At 45.0% G+C, this 19,276-nt stretch overlaps 1 protein-coding gene and 1 long non-coding RNA gene across 7 annotated transcripts; one reads left to right on the top strand and one right to left on the bottom strand.

The window, feature by feature from the left end:
- Window positions 1-362: 362 nt before the first annotated feature.
- Window positions 363-13,375, bottom strand: Sar1a (secretion associated Ras related GTPase 1A). Of its 6 annotated transcripts, XM_030244964.1 has the most exons (9): window positions 13,247-13,369; window positions 11,512-11,561; window positions 9,473-9,599; window positions 8,707-8,780; window positions 8,475-8,594; window positions 8,041-8,106; window positions 7,182-7,285; window positions 3,755-3,886; window positions 363-2,375 (listed from the first exon to the last, which is right to left on the bottom strand). In XM_030244964.1, exons 4-9 carry the CDS (start codon window positions 8,762-8,764, stop codon window positions 2,259-2,261), a joined length of 597 nt encoding a protein of 198 aa, XP_030100824.1. In that variant the 5' UTR covers window positions 8,765-8,780; window positions 9,473-9,599; window positions 11,512-11,561; window positions 13,247-13,369; the 3' UTR covers window positions 363-2,258. The 6 variants fall into 6 exon arrangements, with proteins under 6 accessions (XP_030100824.1, NP_001345417.1, NP_001345416.1 ...); NM_001358488.1 differs by lacking the exon at window positions 9,473-9,599 and having other exon boundaries at window positions 13,247-13,375; NM_001358487.1 differs by lacking the exon at window positions 11,512-11,561 and having other exon boundaries at window positions 13,247-13,375.
- 1700022H01Rik (RIKEN cDNA 1700022H01 gene) lies at window positions 13,370-19,133 on the top strand. Its single transcript, NR_126477.1, has 2 exons — window positions 13,370-13,521; window positions 18,602-19,133. It is a non-coding gene; the product is annotated as an RIKEN cDNA 1700022H01 gene (long non-coding RNA).
- Window positions 19,134-19,276: the final 143 nt, after the last annotated feature.

The following is a 19,276-nucleotide window of genomic DNA, read 5'->3' as shown; positions in this document are numbered from 1 at the left end:
CAGCATGTTTTGTTTCGGATTTTGTTCTGTCTTCTGGTGCTTTCTATAAGCAACTGTAATGTAAATGTGGAATCAGACTTCTGTTTCGCCAAGTGTGGCTCTGAACGTGTAGCTAGTACGTGCAAGCACAGTCCTTAGCACTGTTGCAAAGATGACCAACAACCTTGGGCCACTTCATGATCAAACAGTACTGCATTTGCTACTAGTGCTCAGCCTTTTTTACTTGGTCTTTTATCCTGGTAGCAATTCAAGACTCACATTCTCTTTAAATGTCCTTCCCTATAAGTAAGAATTCTTGTTTTCCTTCCCAACAACGCATGCTTACTCAGAATAAATCAATTTTAAAAAAGGAGAGAGGCAAGTTCATTTTAGCTTTTTATTAAAATGCTTAGGATACAGACTGACCTTTTGTAAATGACAGTTTTACTTTTGCTGAAACAGGACACATGTGCACTCTGATAAACAGAATGAAGAGTCTCAGTTCATTGGAGCCCCTGGCCATGGCCCTGGCAGAGTTGCACTTGCTGCAGCAACCTCTTTTGGCCACCTTACTTAAGACGGTGTTCTGTGCAGCATGAAGCAGACTGGTGCCACTGTTCAGCCATCTTTCTCCGGTGGCCAGAATAAACCACTTTCACAAAGAGCCACCCTGGGCAGAGTCCAGTCTTCTAGGTTGCTACCGAGCAATTAGGGACAAACGAGAAAGACAGATGAAGAACCCAACGCTGAGGCCCTCACACCTGTCATGTGCCTGGACAGACATGTGGACAGTCTTTAGCCAAAGGCAATGAAGGGCACAACAGTCACCTACCTAGCTCACTCAGGGCTTTAACAGTAGGCCCTTCCACACTGACAGTTCTCATCCCAGCTGTACGTGGGTGAACGCAGTGCATGCAGTTTGCAGACAGACACCTCACCAAGCCTCTGCATTGGAAACCCGGCAGTGTAACAAAACACTGTCCCATAGGCTCAGTGCTCAAAACTAAAATGTGGTAAGTCACTCTCCAGGAGTGTGCTTCTAGCTTCCCTACCCTCTTGCTGGACACGAGCCTGTCAGAATACAGCAGCAGCAACAGCAGAATCTCCACTTAAGAACCTACTCTCACCTTGCATTAAAGGAAATCAGAATCAAGATACCCTCCCATCTGCAGACCATCTCCTCTCATGCACTCAAGGGTAAAATATAAAGTTAACATCACACACGGCAGCAAGAAAACCAAATGCTATCTGTATATATATAAAAAGCCTGTTCATGATCCTCACAGGGCCGCTGCTGCTTTCATGTTAGCACTCGCTGCTGCCAGAAGGCCATCTGGGTTTTCTGTTATTTCTGAAGGAGAAAACACAGAGTCCCCTGAGGGTTTTTCCTGGGTTCTCTTGTTGCTGCCAGATGAGAATCGCACAGAATTCAGAGCCTTAAGCTGATGATTTTGAGCTGCACCCTCCGGTTCAGAACCGTCCCTCTAGACTATGTTCAAAAGCATCAGTCACACCCACAGCATGGGGTCTACATGACAGATGTCTGTAACTCTTTCATGAGGCAAAAGTCACTTTTTATATCTACAATGGAAAAAAGGAAGGTGCTACACAGAGAGATGAAATTTCACAACAGTATAAAAGCAAAGCCTGCTGAAACTGGTAACTGCAAATAAAGTTGACAACGTGACCATGATACTTCACCCACTCCAGATGAGGACTCCCCTTACCATGGTGGAGACCACCCTGGGGAAGGCCGAGGCTCTGTCCTCTCCAGGCTCTTGTCTCGGGTACCACCCTCAACAGGCAGTCACACAGCAGAGCCCAATGCGCTATCTGTTCATAATTTTATGAAGTATGTAAATTTCATTTACTAGTTAAAAAAAAAGAATAGAAAATCTGGACCAAGTAAATTGTGAACTGAAAAAGTTAGAGAAGGGATACCAATTACATTAACAACACTTTCTTTAAAAAATAGAATCACTTTCTTTTGAAATCAACCAGTGGTGAGACATGTTTTTCTTCTCGGGTGTCCCATGATGGCACCCAGCTTTCCCTGGCAAATGCTGCCAGCCCCAGTCCCCACACACTGCCCGGCAGCAACAGCAGGCAGTGTGGAGAAGAGCACATGTCACCACTGGGCAATGAGCGTAGACAGACGTGTGGCTTCTCAATGCCATACATGGTTGGAGAGCTTTCCTTGTTCTATTAGAAAAGTCCATGAGGAAGCTGTGAATAGGATCAGTCCAGAAGTAAAACTCTTTATTTTCACTGTCCAAACATCAGTCAATATACTGGGAAAGCCAGCGGAAACCCTCGCCGTAGCCTTGCCTCTTGAGCACACTGCACATGAATACTTCCATGGGGCGGGCGTTCAGCTCCTTCAGAGTCACATTCCCCTAAGGGAGGCAAAACCCAGAAAGGCTGGTTAGGACCGCACATGCAAAAGCACAAATACACACGGATAGTAACTGCAAGTGTAAAGTCCTGAGTTCAGCTTTCTAGCACCCACATATAGGTGTGCTAGGCGTGGTGGCACACACCTGTGACTCCAGTGCTGAGAGAGAGTACAGACAGGTGGATTCCTGAAGCTCTTTCCAGCCAACTTAGCCCAATAAATGAGTGCCAAATTCTATTACTGAGAATCACAGCCAAAGTTGACCTCAGGTCTCTCCATGCATCTCCAAGTATGTACATGCACACTAAGAACCTGGCTTATAGTTCTGTATTTTCTCTCTCATCAGCCTACCTTTCCAGACAGAGCCTCCCTTTAGGTTCAGGGCACACTGATGTAGATGATATCCCGGTTCTACTTCTGCTTTTAGTGTCTATCTATCCCTTTGCCACGCAGACCTGAACAGAGTACTGTTTCCTCACTTGTAAAACAGGGTAAGAGCTTCACTTCTATCAGCAAGAAGCACTAGATGACTGAGCCTTTGATCTTAATAAAAAGTATATATAATGCTTTATAAAGATCCATTTAATTGTGTGTGTGTGGATGTCTGCAGCAATGGAGGCCATGGGCATCAGATCCCTGGAGCTGCATTACAAGTGGCTGTGAGCTGCCCAATATGGATGGGTTCTCTGCAAGTGCAAGACATACTCTTAACTGCTGAGCCATCTCCTCAGTCCCAATATATTCTTTAAAAAGATTGAAGCTAGATATGCTGGCAAACGCCTTCAATCCCAGCACCAGGGAGGAAGAGACCAGCAGATCTCTGGTTCGAAGCCAGCCTGCTCTACATAGGCCTTGTCTCAAAATAGTAGTATTTTTTTTCTTGATCCAAAAGTAAGTAAATATTAACATCAAATGGTGGCTAACAAGCATCTGTCAAACACCAGTTCCAGGGTATGCAGTACCACCCTCTGACATCCATGGACACCACATTATTCATGGTACAGTCATACGCAAGCAAAACACCCATACATAAAATAAAAAATAAAATATTAAAAGACTGCCTTTTCTAGCATCCTATCATTTCTTCATTTATTAGGTACTGGAAAAGAGATAAAGAGGGTAGGAGTATGGCTGAGAGAGCACTTACTTAGAACATACAAAGGCCTAAGCTCAAGGCCTTTTGTATCACTGGGAAGGAGGGAAGAAGGGAAGAGAGGAAAGAGGAAGGAAAGAACTAAGGAAAATGCCCCTGATAAAACATTTCCACTCAAGGGACCCTGTCTTAAAACACAAAAAAAAGAAAGAGAAAATGTAGGCATGGTTCAGTCACGTGGTCCCCGCCTCCTGCCCGCCTCCTGCCCCCGAGGGCTCTCTGCTTACCTTTCCTGTGGTCTGCCCGTACAGCCCAAATATTTCACGGAGTTTTTCTTCACTGATTGCATCTGTCCTGTCAATTTTGTTTCCCAAGATAAGAATTGGCACGTTGGATATTGTTTCATCAGTCATTAAAGCCTAGAGACAGGATTAAAATAACAGAGCCAAGTGAGCACTTACTAAGTGAAAGCCCATCACTTCCTAAGGCACCCTCGGCACTGCACCTGACAACGGGCTGCTTCATCTTCACATTAGGTCTGAGAGAGCACAGACTGAAAGGCCCTGGGCGCGTTAACAAACCTGGGTATAAATAGAACACAGCAGATGACTTATGTCACAAGGAACTGGACAGAAAGTACACAACAGCCTGTTCGGGGAAGCAGGACAACCCACACTTGAACAAAACCTTAGGTGGACCTGAAACTGCACTCCACAGGAAGGGCAAAACTCGGTGAGTGGAAGGAAAGACCACCACAGTGGCAGTGCAACCAAGTGAGACGAAAGCCACATACAGCGCCGCCTGACTGGATTAAGACATTTATACAGATGTGTAGCAACAGAGCAAATGTGACAGCAACTGACACCCACGTCATGGTGCCAGTCTGAAAACTGTAAGCTCCACTAGCTCCTAAAGACTGTGAACCCAAGGTCAGCTATCTTCACTTTCAGAACAGTGATTTGAAAACCAGTGCTCTGTGCAGTGCTCACCTAAGACATGAGCTGCTAAACTCAACTGAAGGGACTGTGCAAGATAGGTTCTGTGCAGAGCTGAAGTCAGACAGTAAAGCAGACACGAGGAGACAGAGCTGCTGCAGATTTCAGGACTGGGCGTCTGAGTCTCACAGACAGGAGAGCAAGGGGGAGCGAGCATTTTTACCCTGTAAGTGTTTACAGGTTTCCAGAGCATGTCCAGGATGGTGGAAAGGAACAATCCAGACAGCTTCCTTCTGGGAAGGACCATCTGGTAGGCAGCACTGTCCCCTCTTTTGAGGCTGGAGCTCAGCAGGTGTAGATGAGAGATCCACCTGGAGCCATTACCATGGAGGAAGCAGAGACCCTCAGGAATACCTCCATTTAGAACTAAGCAGAAGACCAAGTATCAGAGCTAACACTGGCTGGGCATGTGGTACGCTCTTGTAACCCCAGCATTTAGGAGACTAAGAAGACCAGGCTGGGCTACATACCAAGACCCTGTCTCAAAAAAAAGAAAAAAAAAAAGGAAAAAAAATTAATCTAGAGTATAAAATAGGGGACAGGGAGACAGCATTGGGGAGAAGAGCACCGGCTGCTCCTCCAGAGGACCCTGGTTCAATTCCTAGCACCCACATGGCAGCTCCTATCTATCTGTAATTGCGTGGGACCTGACACCCTCACAGAGACATACTTGCAGACAAAACACCAATGCATAAAAAAAGAAAGGAGAGCAGAGCTGGAGAGATGGCTCAGTGGTTAGGAGCACTGGCTGCTCTTCCGAAGGGCTGGATTCAATTCCAAGCACATACACGGCAGCTCACAACTGTCTGTAACTTCAGTTCCAAGGGACCTGACACCCTCACAGCAATGCTCATAAAATAAAATTAAATAAATTATTTAAAAAGAAAGAAGTTAGCCCCACACAAAATGAGACCTAAACATTTAAAACACACATTAAAAAACAAAAACTTGAGAGGGTTTCAAACTGCAAGAATAAAAGAAACTCACACATGAGAGAGAACAGCGCTGGAGAGATGGCTAAGTGATTAAGAGCACTTGCTCTTGTAAAGGACTGAGGCTCAGTTCTCACTCAGCACCCACATGGCAGTTCAGTAACTCCACTTCCGTGGGATACTACACCTTCTGGCCTCCACGAGCACTGGCATGCATGTGGGGCACACACAGACATGCATGCAACTACTCATACGCATAAACATTGAAGGGCGAAGGAATAGGCATTATAAGGCAACACTATACAAAGGAGGAAACCCAAAGTGAATAAAAACCGGAAGAGTGCTAGCAGACTATGCAGTCTGTCACATGACTCCATAGGAGACTGATTCAAAAACATAAAAAATCAGGATTGGAGAGACTGCTTGGTAGTCAAGAGTACTGTCTGGAGAGATGGCTCAGTGGTTAAGAGCAATGACTGCTTCCAGAGGTCCTGAGTTCAATTCCCCAGCTATCTCATGGTGGTACACAACTATCTTTAATGGGATCCGATGCCCTCTTCTGCTGTGTCTGATGAAGCTACAATGTACTCATATACATAAAATAAATAAAATCTTTTTTAAAAAGAGAGAGAGAGAACTGGCTGTTCTTTCAGGTTCTGAGTTCAATTCCCAGCAACCACATGGAGGCTCACAACCATCTATAACTGAAGTCCCATAGGATCTGATGCCCTCTTCTGGTACAGGCAGACAAAACTCCCACATTCATAAAATACATGAATAAATAAATCTGCTTTAAAAAAGTATAAAACCTCTCAACTCTTGCAGAGTTTCCCTATGCCAAGGCTACAGAAAGAGCAACCACAATGAGGGAACAGCAGTCCTACCAACAAGGCTGGGGCACTGGGCAGCTGAGGAGCGCTGAGCATCTGGGCCATGCAGGTACTGGTGCACCACAAGAAGTATAAAACTCAGTTACTCAACTGCAAGCTGAACGTCCTCAGGCACTGAGAAGCTAAATCTCACTGGGCTGGAGATAGCCCAGTGGTTGGTTAAGAGCACTGGCCGCTCTTACTCCAGATCTATTCCAGTACCCACATGATGGTTCACAACAGTTTATTATCTGTTAGCCCCATTTCCAGGAAATACGCTGTCCTCTGGCCTCTTCAGGCACTAGGCAAGCACACAGCACCCCATAGAGTCAGTCAAAACACTTCTACACATAAAATAAAATAAAATAAAATAAAATAAAATAAGAACATCTTTAAAAAACCAAACCAGGGGCTGGTGAGACGGCTCAGCAGGTAAGAACACCCGACTGCTCTTCCGAAGGTCCTGAGTTCAAATCCCAACAACCACATGGTGGCTCACAACCATCCGTAATGAGATCTGACGCCCTCTTCTGGTGTGTTTGAAGACAGCTACAGTGTACTTACATAGAATAAATAAATAAATCTTTAAAAATACAAACAAACAAACAAAAAAAAAACAGGACTGGAGAGATGGCTCAGTGGTTAAGAGCACTGACTGCTCTTCTAGAGGTCCTTACTTCAATTCCCAGTAACCACATGGTGGCTCACAACCATCTGTAATGGAATCCTATGCCTTCTTCTGGTGTGTCCAAACAAATAAATAAATCTTAAAAAAGACAAAAACAAAACAAAAAAAAAAAAAACGTATTTCTTATCAGGTATTTTCTTCAAAGACTCTGATCACATTAAGTACTGGTACTACTGAGTTTGTATTTCTTAAGGGCAAGACAGAAAAAAAAAATATAAATATAAACCTACATTAAGCTCAACTTTGGATTCCATGAGACGAGAATGATCCGCACAGTCCACCAGAAAAACTATGCCATTAATCGCTGGGAGATAATTTTTCCAAACGCGACGTGCTAAAAGACAAAATTTGAGGATCAACAAGACTACGGGTGACAAGTGAATGACCTACTGGTCTATAAAGGGCCTCGCTGAGCTTACCAGGCTTGGCTACAGCAGTTAGAGCAGAGGATGCAAGCTGATGGCCTGCGAGCCAAGCTTGAGATTGAAAACTACGAGTTTCGCCTTCCCTGACAAAGTGTAGAACTAGGAACCCCACACCCGTGTGTAGCACAACGACCTTCCCCTTTGCTAACACTGCAGAAATGCCCACCAGTTCCACTGCTGTAAATGTAGAAAATAAGAACTGCCCAGTCTGGGCCCTAAAGCTGGTAACTTTGTAGCCTCCAAGGTGTAGCTGTGCATGAGTTCTACTCCCATGGTCGTTCCTAACAGTGAGTAAGTGTGCTAAGGCCTGGCGGGCACTAGATAGACACTCAGGCCAGGCACTCAAGTTCCAATGTTTAACCACTGTCATTGTGTGTCATTGTTCTAAGACAAGGTCTCACAATGTGTGTGGCCTGGGCTGGCCTGGAACTGTCCATCTTTCTGCTTCAGCCCCTAGGTGCTGAAATTACAGATCTGTACCAACATGGACGGTGGCTCCCAACCATCTATAATGGGATCTGATGCCTCTTCTGGCATGCAGGATGCAGGTGTACATGCAGTTGGAGCACTCATATACATAAAATAATCTTAAAAAAAAAAAAAAAGGTTCTTGGCACACTGCTTCCCAGCGATGTCTCACAAATCACTATCACTCGTCTCTTACCTTGCTCATGCCCACCGAGATCAAAAGTGGTGAAAGTCATTCCAGCAATTGTCAGTTCTTCTGAAGCTGAAAGTGTCAAAAAGGAGGAAAGAAATAAACTTCCAACCAAAGGTCCACGTGCTAGTACTGAGAACCAACACTAACGCAAACAATCAAGTTTTCATTGTGTAAAGACGAGGATACAGTATGAAAATATTCTTAACCTTAAGAAGCCTCAATTTCCCCTTTCTCCAAGTTTCCTGCTTAAGATCAAATATGGGAGCTAAGTCTCATCACAGAACTGATCAGAAAGTCCCAGGGATGCAGAGTAGGTGACCTGAGTGAACTACAGTAACTTGCTTCCAGGACCTCAGTTACTAAGAGAACTCCATCAACTAGGGATGGATCCATCCTCCATTCATGGCACTGACCATCAGGTCACCTCTGAAACTTACTGGGATGGAGTGTTGGTACGTGCTGGCCTAGTCTGTCATCTTTCAGCATGTGAAGAAGAGTGGTTTTGCCCGCATTGTCCAATCCTAAGAATACAAGTTTTCCAGATTTCTTGTAGAGTCCTGTAAGAGAAAAGAATGTCTTAAATGTTCTTCCTACCAAAGGCAGCTTAGATACTATTGTTTGAGGAAATATAGTTGCAACCTGTACTGTGTTTTATGAAAATGGCTTTACCTAGGAACTGGAGCACACTGCTGAAGCCATTGTAGATCCACTCAAAGATGAAAGACATTATTGATGCTTACAACCTGTGTAAAACATGAACGTAACATTAGCTTTCTGCATGTCTTATTCTCTGACACATGTCCATAAACCTAAGTTCCCTAAAGTAGGAAAGCAAAGTCCAGGGCTGGAGACATGTTTCAGCAGTTAAAAACAGTTGTTGCTCTTATAGAGGACCCAACTTTGATTCTCAGCACGCACATGATAGTTCACAACTATCTGTTAACTCTAGTTCCAAGGGAATCCAATGCTCTCTTCTAGCCTCTGTGTTAAACATACATGCACGCAAGCAAAACACTCACACACAAAATAAAAATCAATGTTGCAAAGACTAACTAATCTCCTTAGTTTTTGAGACAAGGATTTTGTAGTCTGAAGGGAAGACTCTAGGACTCTCACATCTGCAAATTCAGATAACCAAAGAACTAGGCATTTCAGACACACCATCCCCCTTTACTGGGAGATGTACTCCTCCAGGAAGCTACCCATTCACTGCTGCCTACTAGTTGGCAACATCCCTAGCAATGCAGTATCTTTAATGATCAGAATCAAGCTGGGTGGGGGTGGTACATGCCTTTAATCCCAGCACTTGGGAGACAGAATCTCTTCGTTTGAGACCAGCCTGATCTACAGAAGAGTGTTCCAGGACAGCCAGGGCTACATAGAGAACATCTGTCTTGAAAAAGTAAAAAGCTGAATCAAGAAGCCAAACATGCACCTGGTATGAACCATGATGGGAGCTGTGTGTGGTGACATGTCCACGAAATCCCAGAACTTGGGAGACAGAGACAGGAAAATCTGTGCCCAGCCTTGGTCCACACAATGAGTCCTAGGCCACTGGGATTCTTAGAACAAAAGAATCAAAACAAAGCTATGAATGAAGAGTTCATTGACCTGAATAAGAAGTTATTAAGCTGTTCTATACAGCTCCAAAAAGGACACAGCAAATCTATCAACTGGCCCAGTTTGGTTGACTCCACTTACCAATATCCTTAACCATTTACAGATGTTTCAACTTGTGAAAGGATATCCTGTTTTACAGAAACATACAGGAATAAAAACTTCTATAATATAATCTAGTGTTACATATTACGAATTCTTAATTTCTTAAGTATACTAATTCATAATATAGTAAGAGGTTCTAAAGCAAGCAAACATCTTATTTGTTTCTTTTGAGACAGGGTCTCAACCATGAAGCACCAAGGACTGCTGCCAGTCTGTCTTAACTAGCACAGACACCAAAACCACTTTTCCTAGTGCCTATAGGCTTTAAGGGGAAAATGTATGAGTAAAGCCACTGAGAGCTCTAAGCACAGTTAAGAAGGAAGGATCTAGAAATACCGAGGAATGGTAAGATTCACAGAGACCCATTTCCTGGTCACACTGAATTTCTGTATCAGCAGCTCCGTTTATCGCAGAAAAGAAAAACCACTACTTTCTCAACAAGACAAAACTTGACAGAAAATGCAGTAACTGCAATTACACAAAACTTCCATGAACAATAACTGGAGGAAATTACCTATGTATGCACATTCATACATATGTGTGTATTTTTATCTTTTAAGAGACAGGATCCTGCTGTGTTGCCTAGACTGGCTTCAAACTCCAGGGCTTTAAGCTATCCTTATGCTTCAGCATCCTGAATGCTACTACGCAGTCTCACCTGAATTCTTCAAAGATGCTAGATGAAAGCAAACTATCAAATTACTGTGGTTTTATCAAGCCTATGGCCTGACCTGTAAACCTTAGAAACTACCTCATGCTTGCTCCACTCAGCTTTTATGAAAGAGCAACATTTGGGTGAAGGTACAGACAGAAACTGTGGCACACAGAACACATTTTGCATGTTAAGTAATAGCCAGGAGGGGAAGTACACACTTGCAATCTTACCATTCAAGAGGCTCAAGAAGAAAGATCACAAGTTCAAAGGCCAGCCTGGGCTACATAGGGAATTGAAGGCCAGCTTAAGCTACACATCAAAACCCCTGTCTCAAAAACAAACAAACAAACAAACAAACAAAAAACCCAAAACAAAAATGCTGGTGTCTCACCCATACAATGAATTGAAGCCAGCCTGAATCATGAGGTCCCATCACCAAGAAAAAAATAAAAAAAAAAACGTATGGAGGGGAGGCTGGGAGCATAGCTCAGTGCAAGCAAGGGATTCTTAGCTAAAATGCATGGCCCTGGGTTCGATTCTTGGCACTGACAAACCTGCACAACTTAGCACTTTAAGAAGCCAGTAACAAATACATGTTTAAATTCAAGTTTATTGAGTAAATAAAACAATACATCTTTCTTCTACAGTCCCCCTAGCCAGACATCCTCCCTTATCTCTCACTTTATTCCAGGAGAGACCCAGTTCATCTTTAACAGGCTGTGGCCTACTGTGGCCTCTTACACCCAACAAGTCTAATTCATGTGCACTGGTTTGCTGCCAATAGTCCAGCACTTTGTTTTTAGCCACATCTCTTTAGAAGAATTCCCAAGATGGACATGGGTGTGAAAGCTTTGACCACAGCACCTGAGAGGCTGAGGCAGGAAGAGGAGCTTTAGTGTGTTGCAGCTTCACCAAGCCAAAGTAGGCTACATAGTGACACTCTGTTTCAAAGGAAAACAAAACAAAACAAACAAACAAACAAAAAACAAAAACAAAAACAAAAACAAAGAAAAGGAAAGCAAATATTCTCAGCCTGGTTAATTCTACAAATGTGATACTTTAGAGGATTTTTTTAAGTGGTAACGTAACTGACTTACTTTCATTTTCCAATTTATTTTCCTTCCCAGTTCTTGTTTTAAAAGCCTTCCTACCAAAATGATAAGGAAAAGTATTAGAATGAATTCTTCAGTGATGTTAAAAAGTAGTACTGGGACTGGAGAGATGGCTCAGTGGGTAAGAGCACTGACTGCTCTTCCAGAGTTCAATTCCCAGCAACCACATGATGGCTCACAACCATCTGTAATGGGATCCGATGCCCTCTCCTGGTGTGTCTAACAGTTACAGTGTACTCATATACATAAAATAAATACATAAATCTTAAAAAAAAAAAAAAGTAGTACTCCTCTCAGAGCCCAGAGTTGGGCTGTACTGCTGCCCAAAGCTGAAGAAATGGCCTTGCTGACACTGTCCTTGAGATCTCGGGATCTGAACCAATTCATCCACCAGCAACCTTAGAATTTATACAGCACCAGCACAAATACCTTCATCTCATCCTCCCACCAACTCTAGCAAGCCAAGATGAAGACGAGGACACTCTTTAGGCTCCCTGTCCTGTTCAAGACTGTGCGGTCAAAAGCATCAGTTCCAAAAGCCAGGAGAGACGGATCAGAGGTTCAGAGTACCAACTGCTCTCCCAGAGGCCCTGGGTTCAAGCCCCAGCACCCACATGCGGCTCAGAACTGTAACTTCATCTCTAGGGGATCTCACACAGGCACACATGGAGGTAAAACAACAATTCACATCAAATAAAAATAAGGTATTTAAGAAGAAAAGCCTCTCACCTAAAACCAAAGCCCTTTTCCTGCTAATATTAAATTCCAATCATAAGACTTCCAAAAGGGTAAAAGGTAACTTTCTTCCTTAACCTACCACCTACACAGACGATAATCTTAAGAACACACTATTTTCTATTCTTCGTCTACTCTATCATCTATGGAATGTTAAGAATATTAAAACCAACAACACAATTCATGAACCTTAAGTAAAAACCGTGCAAATATCAAGATGGGAACAAACAAGTGCCAGAAAGACCATCAAGCAATAAAAAACGTACTCTCAAACATATTCACTCCGGGTGAATCTGGGATAGAAGGCAGCTGGCTATTAACTAAGAAAGTCTACGTAGCTGCAAGGTGAATGTCAAAGATCAGCTTCCTGACAATTCCCCCCTAACCCTCCCTTCTCAACCTGAGCGGACAGTGCCCAGGTACTGAAGAAACACCCAGTGAGGGAGGATACTGAGAAAGGGTACGACTACCAATGGTACCATTGGTCGGTACCATTCTCACCTGGGTAAAAATGACGAAGAAAACATTCATCTACGATAATCGCCCAAGAGGGAATTTTTCCATGCACAGGAAAAATAAAAAGGGTGGATGGGAGTGGGGTGTTGGTGGAGGGAGAGACCATGGGTTCCAGACAGGGCATCGGATACCCAGAGGCTGAACGTGGGGCTCGAGCGCCCACTCGCTACTCGAGGGCCACGATCTGCAGAACGCAAGGATGAGTGCCAGGGCTCCAGCTATCCTCACCGAGGAACCAGACTCCTCCGCTATGGAGGCCACGAAGCCGTCTCCTCCCCCAAAAAAAACCCCGACCGCCGCCACGCCACCCCGCAGCCCGTCCCCGCCCAGAGCCGGCCCGCGGAACCGCCTGCGTGTCACTGCACCCCCACCCAGCCCCTCCGCGGCGGCCCCGCGCCCCGGCCTTCGCTGTGGCCCGTCCCGGGCCCGCTGCCCCACCGCCACCTCCTCCGCTGGGGCCCCGACTCACGGCCCGAGGGGCTCCTCCGGCGGTGGCTGGCGGCGCGACCCTCCCTCAGAGCACACAGACCAGCAGTCCCCGGGTCCGCCAGCTACGCGCCGGATGTACGTCACGCCCCTCCCTGAGACTTCCGGGCACGCACGTGCCCCGCCCCCTCGACGCGTCACGCCGTCCGGGCTGTGGGTACCGCCCTAACAGCCACTCTGGCCGCGGAGAGGCGGGCCTAAGGAGTGACGTACGCTCGGGGTGAGGCTCCGCCCGCTCTGTGGAGGCTCTCAAGCGGGGTAAGACGTGGCAGCGTCTGTCAGGCGGCCTGGGCTTCTGTCCCCAACTTAAGCAGCTACTTAAGCAGCCTGGGGCTTCCGATCCCAGTATGTTTTCAGACGCGCGCCGGACATCAGAAGCGGAGGCTGCCAGATATCAGTAGAGTCTAGGACAGTAGAATTGACTTTGGAGACCTCAACCTAGGTGGATGTCACCTAGTCATCGTTTTAAGTTGTTTTCCCCGCCTTGGGATAGCGTTTCTATTTTTCAGCTTTCTAAATAAAAGCAACAAGAGTTTAATGAGCAGTTTTGGGCAGTACCCTGACTGCTTGGGATCCTTCATCTGGTTTAACCCTCAGTACGTATTAATAGCTCCACTGAACAAATCAGTTAACTGGGGCTTGCAAAATAGCTCATCCATCAGGTCAAGGTAGGTTTGCCTACTGTTTTAGCCAGGGCTCTCAGAGGAACCACAACTGGCCCCGCATTGTGATGCACGCCTTTAATGCCAGCCCTTGGGAAGCTAATGTCTATGGATCTCTGAGTTCCAGGCCAGCCAGAGTTACACGGCGATACCCTGTCTTAAACAAACGAATAAATAAGGAACAGAGATAGAATAATTATACATGTGCAACTTAAAAAATATTTACAAGTGTTTTGTTTGCATGAATGTCTGTACTATGTACATGTTTGTTGCCTGCAGAGACCAAAAGGGTGTCAGATCTCCTGGAACGGGAGTTATAGACCATGGTGAGATTCTAGTGAGCATATCTCTGCTGGGAATTGAACCCAAGTCCTCTGGAAGACCATCCAGTGCTCTTCACTGCTCAGCCATCTCTCTAACCCCAATATATCGTTAAGAGGATTTATTAGAGTGGCTTACAGGCTGTGGTCTGAGTAGTCCAACAATTGGTTGTTTCCCAATGGGAAGGCCAAGAGTTGGGTAATGGTTCAGACCATACCAGACTGATAGGCTCAGCAGTCCCAATCTGATGCTGAGAATCTAGGGAACTACTACATAGCCAGTAGTCTTCAGTCGAAGTTGGAATCCCAAAGAAGTAGGTCCTAATATCAATGGAGGGATGCCTCAACAACAGAACAGATGAACTTGCCAGGGAGAGTGAGGGCAAGCAGGCAAAAAAGCAAACGCCTCCTCCTTCCATGTCCTTTTATGTGGGCTGCCACTCGAGAGTGTGGCCCAGATTTAGGGTGGGTCTTCCCACTTCATATGATCCGATCAAGAAAAATCCCTCACAGGTGTGACCAGCTGCTTTCATCTTAGTTAATTCCAGATGTGATCAACTTGACAACCAAGATTAGCAGTCACACTGCTCAAAGATCAAGACTGACAACCTGAGTTCAAGTTCCAGAACCACAGAAAGTGGGGTGGGGAGGGCAGTCTCTGCAAATGCCAGGGCTGGCAAAGGAATGGTTCCTGTGAACTAAGAAGGAAAGCAAGTGAGTGCGACTTAGTTAGCCAGTGTTGGTTCCAACTTCCAGAGTTTGATACCAGGCATTTCATAAAAATGGGTCTAAAGCTACAGGAGGGTCTGGTGAGGTCTCAGTCATGAGGTCACCAAGCTAAAAAGTACATGTGACATCTCCCCTAAGAATGAGTTCAATCCCAGCACCCACATGGCTGCTCACAAGCATCTGTAACTCCAGTCCCACGGGATCCAGCACCCTTTTCTGACCTTCAAGGCTTCTTAGAACACACAACACACATATATGTAAGTAAAATGTTCATAGACACAAACTGACTAAGGTCATTTTAAAAATCAAAAAAACAATGCAGCAAGGTGTATCAGAATACAGCTACATTCCAGCCCTCGGGGGGCAGAGGCAGGAGAACCTCTGAACTCTGAGGGCAGCTTGGCTTGTGAGTGCCAAGAAGAGATGCAGTCCAGCCCTGCACGAGCAGCCCAAGGGGCTCCTTTCCCCATCCCATTCAAGTAAAGACAGGCATTTGCCTGCAGCTCAGAAGAATCAGAGTGACGTGAAGTTAGCCAGTTTATTAAACAGACCTAAGAAGAGGTACAAGCTTCCGAAAGGTTCTCAACCGGCCTAAGGCTTCGACTCTTTAATACAGTTCCTCAGGCTGTGGCAACCTGGGACTCCCCCTCAACCATAAAATTATTTTCAGTTTTGTTTTTGTTTTGTTTTTGTTTTTTGAGACAGAGTTTCTCTGTGTAGCCCTGGCTGTCCTGGAACTCACTCTGTAGCCCAGGCTGGCCTCGAACTCAGAAATCTGCCTGCCTCTGCCTCCCAAGTGCTGGGATTAAAGGCATGTGCCACTACTGCCCGGCATACAATTATTTTCATTGCCAATTCCTAGCTGTAATTTCACTGTTCCGGGTAATGTAAATATCTGATATTCTGATGATCTTAGGTGGTCCCTGTGAAAGGGTTGTTTGGCTCCCAGAGGGGTCCTGACCACAGGTTTGAGAAACACTGCTTTAGACTTAGGTTTGGGAAGATAGGTAGTGGGGATTTGTTACTTTTTGGAAAAGGAGAGTACAGAGTCTAGCACATGAGTATGGGCTTCTCAAGAGGGAGGGTGGTATTCAGGTATCACGAGTGTGGGTGAGTGTGTGATTTTTGTGGTTTTTAAAGTTACATTGTTCAAAGCCCCTGGCTTAAAGATTAAGCACAGCAGGGGCTGGAGCAATGCCTAATGGTTAAGATTGTATAACAGAAGACCTAAGATCCATCCCAAGCATCGGGTACATCATCCTATCACTCCAACCCCAGGACTGTATTCATGTCACATAGCCACACTCCGATACACGCAATTAAAGCTTTTATTGGGGCTGGAGAGATGGTCTTGTACTTTTAGAAGATCCCACTCCGGTTCCCTGTTGGGTGGTTCACAACTGCCCCAGGAGATCCAAGGCCCTCTCCTGGCCTCTCTACCTGCACCTGTACTCAAGTGCACACACCCACACACATATACAAATACACATAGTTAAAAATCAATTTCTGGAGCTGTGCAGTGGTGGTGCCTGGTCTACAGAGTGAGTTCCAGGACAGCTAAGGCTACACAGAGAAAACCCTGTCTCAAAAATCAAACAAACAAATCAATCTTTGGGAGCTTGAGAGATGGCTCAGTAGTTTTGAGTGCTGCTACTCTTTCAAGAGGTTCAATTCCCAGTACCCATAAGGCAGCTCACAACCATCTGTAACTTCAGTTCCAGGGGACGCAACACCCTCTTCTGGTCTCTGGCAGCACCAGCCATGAACGTGGTGCACAGATAGTACACATAGGCAAAAACGCACACACATTTTAAAAATTTTTTTAAAGATTTTATTTATTTAATGTATATGAGTACACTGTAGCTGTCTTCAGACACACCAGAAGAGGGCATTGGATCCCATTACAGATGGTAGTGAGCCACCATATGGCTGCTGGGAATTGAACTCAGGACCTCTGGAAGAGCAGTCATGCTCTTAACTGCTATCTTTCCAGCAACCCATACATAAAAATTTTAAAACAAGCCTCAAACCTTTTAAAAAATATTGTTAAAGGTTACATAAAAAGTTGAGGGCAGAGTGAAATGCATGAAACACTGTCTCAAAAAACGTTTTCAGTTGAAAGAAAATATTATCTAAGGAAAGATATGGAAGTTATTAGAAGGACTAGAAACCACGTAAGGGTCTGTGATTCACGAAGAATGATACCCCAGACTCAAACAGTATGCAACAGCAAAGAGCATTTATTCTGCAGAGAACCTGCATGCAGGGGTCCACCATACTCCGGGATGGAAGACAGTGGTGTAGACTTTACAGGGTCGATTTTAAAGCCTGTTAGGGTAGGAGTGAGACACTTTTACCTTCTTTCCTTTCGTGGGCTCTATCTCCGGGGTATGGATGCTTTTGTGATTGGTTAAGGCTCTGTGGGACTTGGGGGACTTTTGCTGATATACTTTAGTTATACTTGGCTCAAGCTAGGTAGTGGGGCAGCTTCTACAGCTCCTGATTGGCTGCCTGAAAGGTTGTGGTGGGGCAGCTTCCTGATTGGCTCCTCGTGAGGGGTGGCTTTTCCTGGAATTGACTAGCTTTGGACTATTCTAGCTCTGAGAAACAGAAACAGGCCTAGTCTACCAAATTGCTAGTTTGCAGCCTGTCATGGGGTCAGCCTGACTCTGTCTAATTCAGTCCTTCCAACCATAGAGTTAAAAAGCACAATAGGAGAAAAAAAATTGATAATCTTAATAGTAGACATCAGAGAATATATATATATATGTATATATATATATATACATATATATATATATACACACACACACACACGCACGCGTGCGCGCACACACACACACACACACACACACACACACACACACACACACACAAAGACAAGGTCTCATTATGAAGAATGGCCTGGAACTTTAATATAGAGACAAGGATGGCTTTGAACTCAGAAATCTATCTGCCTCTGCCTCCCAGGGGCTAAGATTAAAGTTGCATGCCACCATGCCCAGCTTAAAAAAATAATTTTTTTTTTAAAGATTTTATCTTTGGGACTGAGAGATGGCTTAGCGGTTAAGAGCACCGACTGCTCTTGCAGAGGTCCAGAGTTCAATTCCCAGCAACCATATGGTGGCTCACAACCATCTGTGTGTCTGAAGACAGCTATGGTGTACTCATAAAAACAAAAGCACTCTTATCCACTGAGCCATTTCTTCTGCCTCTAGAATCATTTCTGAGACAGGGTTTGACTATCTTACTCAGGTTGTCCTTGAAGTTACCCTTAATCCATGTAGGCCTTGGTCTCAGGGCTTTTTAAGTGGCTAGGACCACAGGCCTCCACCACTACACCTAGAGAACTTAAGGATTCTAATATAGCAATGGACTGATTTCTGATGGATCCCCATGAGGGCACAATTGGGAGATTGTGGTATAGGAGCTGGGAGGTAGATCACTAGGTATGTACCTTGGAAAATATACCTTGTACCCAGCCCCGTCTTGCCTCTATCTCCTTACTGCCACTGATAAATGGTACTATGTCTTAGCATTTCTCACCTAAGGCCCAAAGCAATGGGTCCCGCTAAGCTTGGCCTGAAACCTGTGGGCCAAAATAACCCTCCTCCTTTCCTCTCTCAGGTATTTGGCCACAGCGACATCAGAGACAAGAAGAGACACAGATGAGAGACAAGCACATGAAAGATGCTTACCATCCTTCGCCATGGCAAAAAGTGAAATTAAAAAGTCGAGGGGACATTACTGTGCATCTGATGGAGACATGAGGACCCGTAGGGCTTGCTGGCCAGCCAGTCTAGCCCAGTCAGTAAGCTCCAGGTTCCATTGTGCCTGTGGTCTTCAAGAGCTCTGCACACCCACAGACATAAAAATAAAGTTCAGGTGAAATAAATGAGAGTGTGTACCATAGGTCACTACCTGACACTTTTAGAGACGAGGAAACAGGGTTAGTGCCTGTAGCTTGCCTGAGTACAGAGCTGATGAGACAGGCCTGGATCCAAGCTGAGGATTTCCTAGCTCCAAAGGCCATGAACTCACTCACCTAAAACAGTTCTGGCTGGTACCTTTGGTGCAAGGCAAATGACTTAAGGGTTCAGTTCACTGATTGCAGATTGTAATTGTTGACTTCCACCTTCAGTAAAGATTTCACTGTCTGCTAACATAATAGTAATTTAAAAGTTTTTGCTTTCGAATGGGATGCTGGGAACTAGACATGGAACAAGCCTTCTGTATGTGCAAGAGGTTCCATTCTCAGATTCCTACAAACAGCTTGCTTTTTTTCAACAGGTACTCGAAATG

This window comes from Mus musculus, chromosome 10 (assembly GCF_000001635.26).
Source record: "Mus musculus strain C57BL/6J chromosome 10, GRCm38.p6 C57BL/6J".
In the NCBI taxonomy this organism is placed as follows: Eukaryota; Metazoa; Chordata; class Mammalia; order Rodentia; family Muridae; genus Mus; species Mus musculus.
This window is presented reverse-complemented; position numbering and strand designations above follow the sequence as displayed.

Excerpts from the sequence above, each read along its gene's own strand:
- Sar1a (NM_001358488.1), bottom strand. The coding sequence starts at position 8,764 with ATGTCTTTCATCTTTGAGTGGATCTACAATGGCTTCAGCAGTGTGCTC. Across the intron at positions 8,107-8,474 it reads CGTACCAACACTCCATCCCA|CTTCAGAAGAACTGACAATT; the intron begins GTAAGTTTCAGA and ends TGACACTTTCAG. Across the intron at positions 7,286-8,040 it reads TCTCGGTGGGCATGAGCAAG|CACGTCGCGTTTGGAAAAAT; the intron begins GTAAGAGACGAG and ends TTTGTCTTTTAG.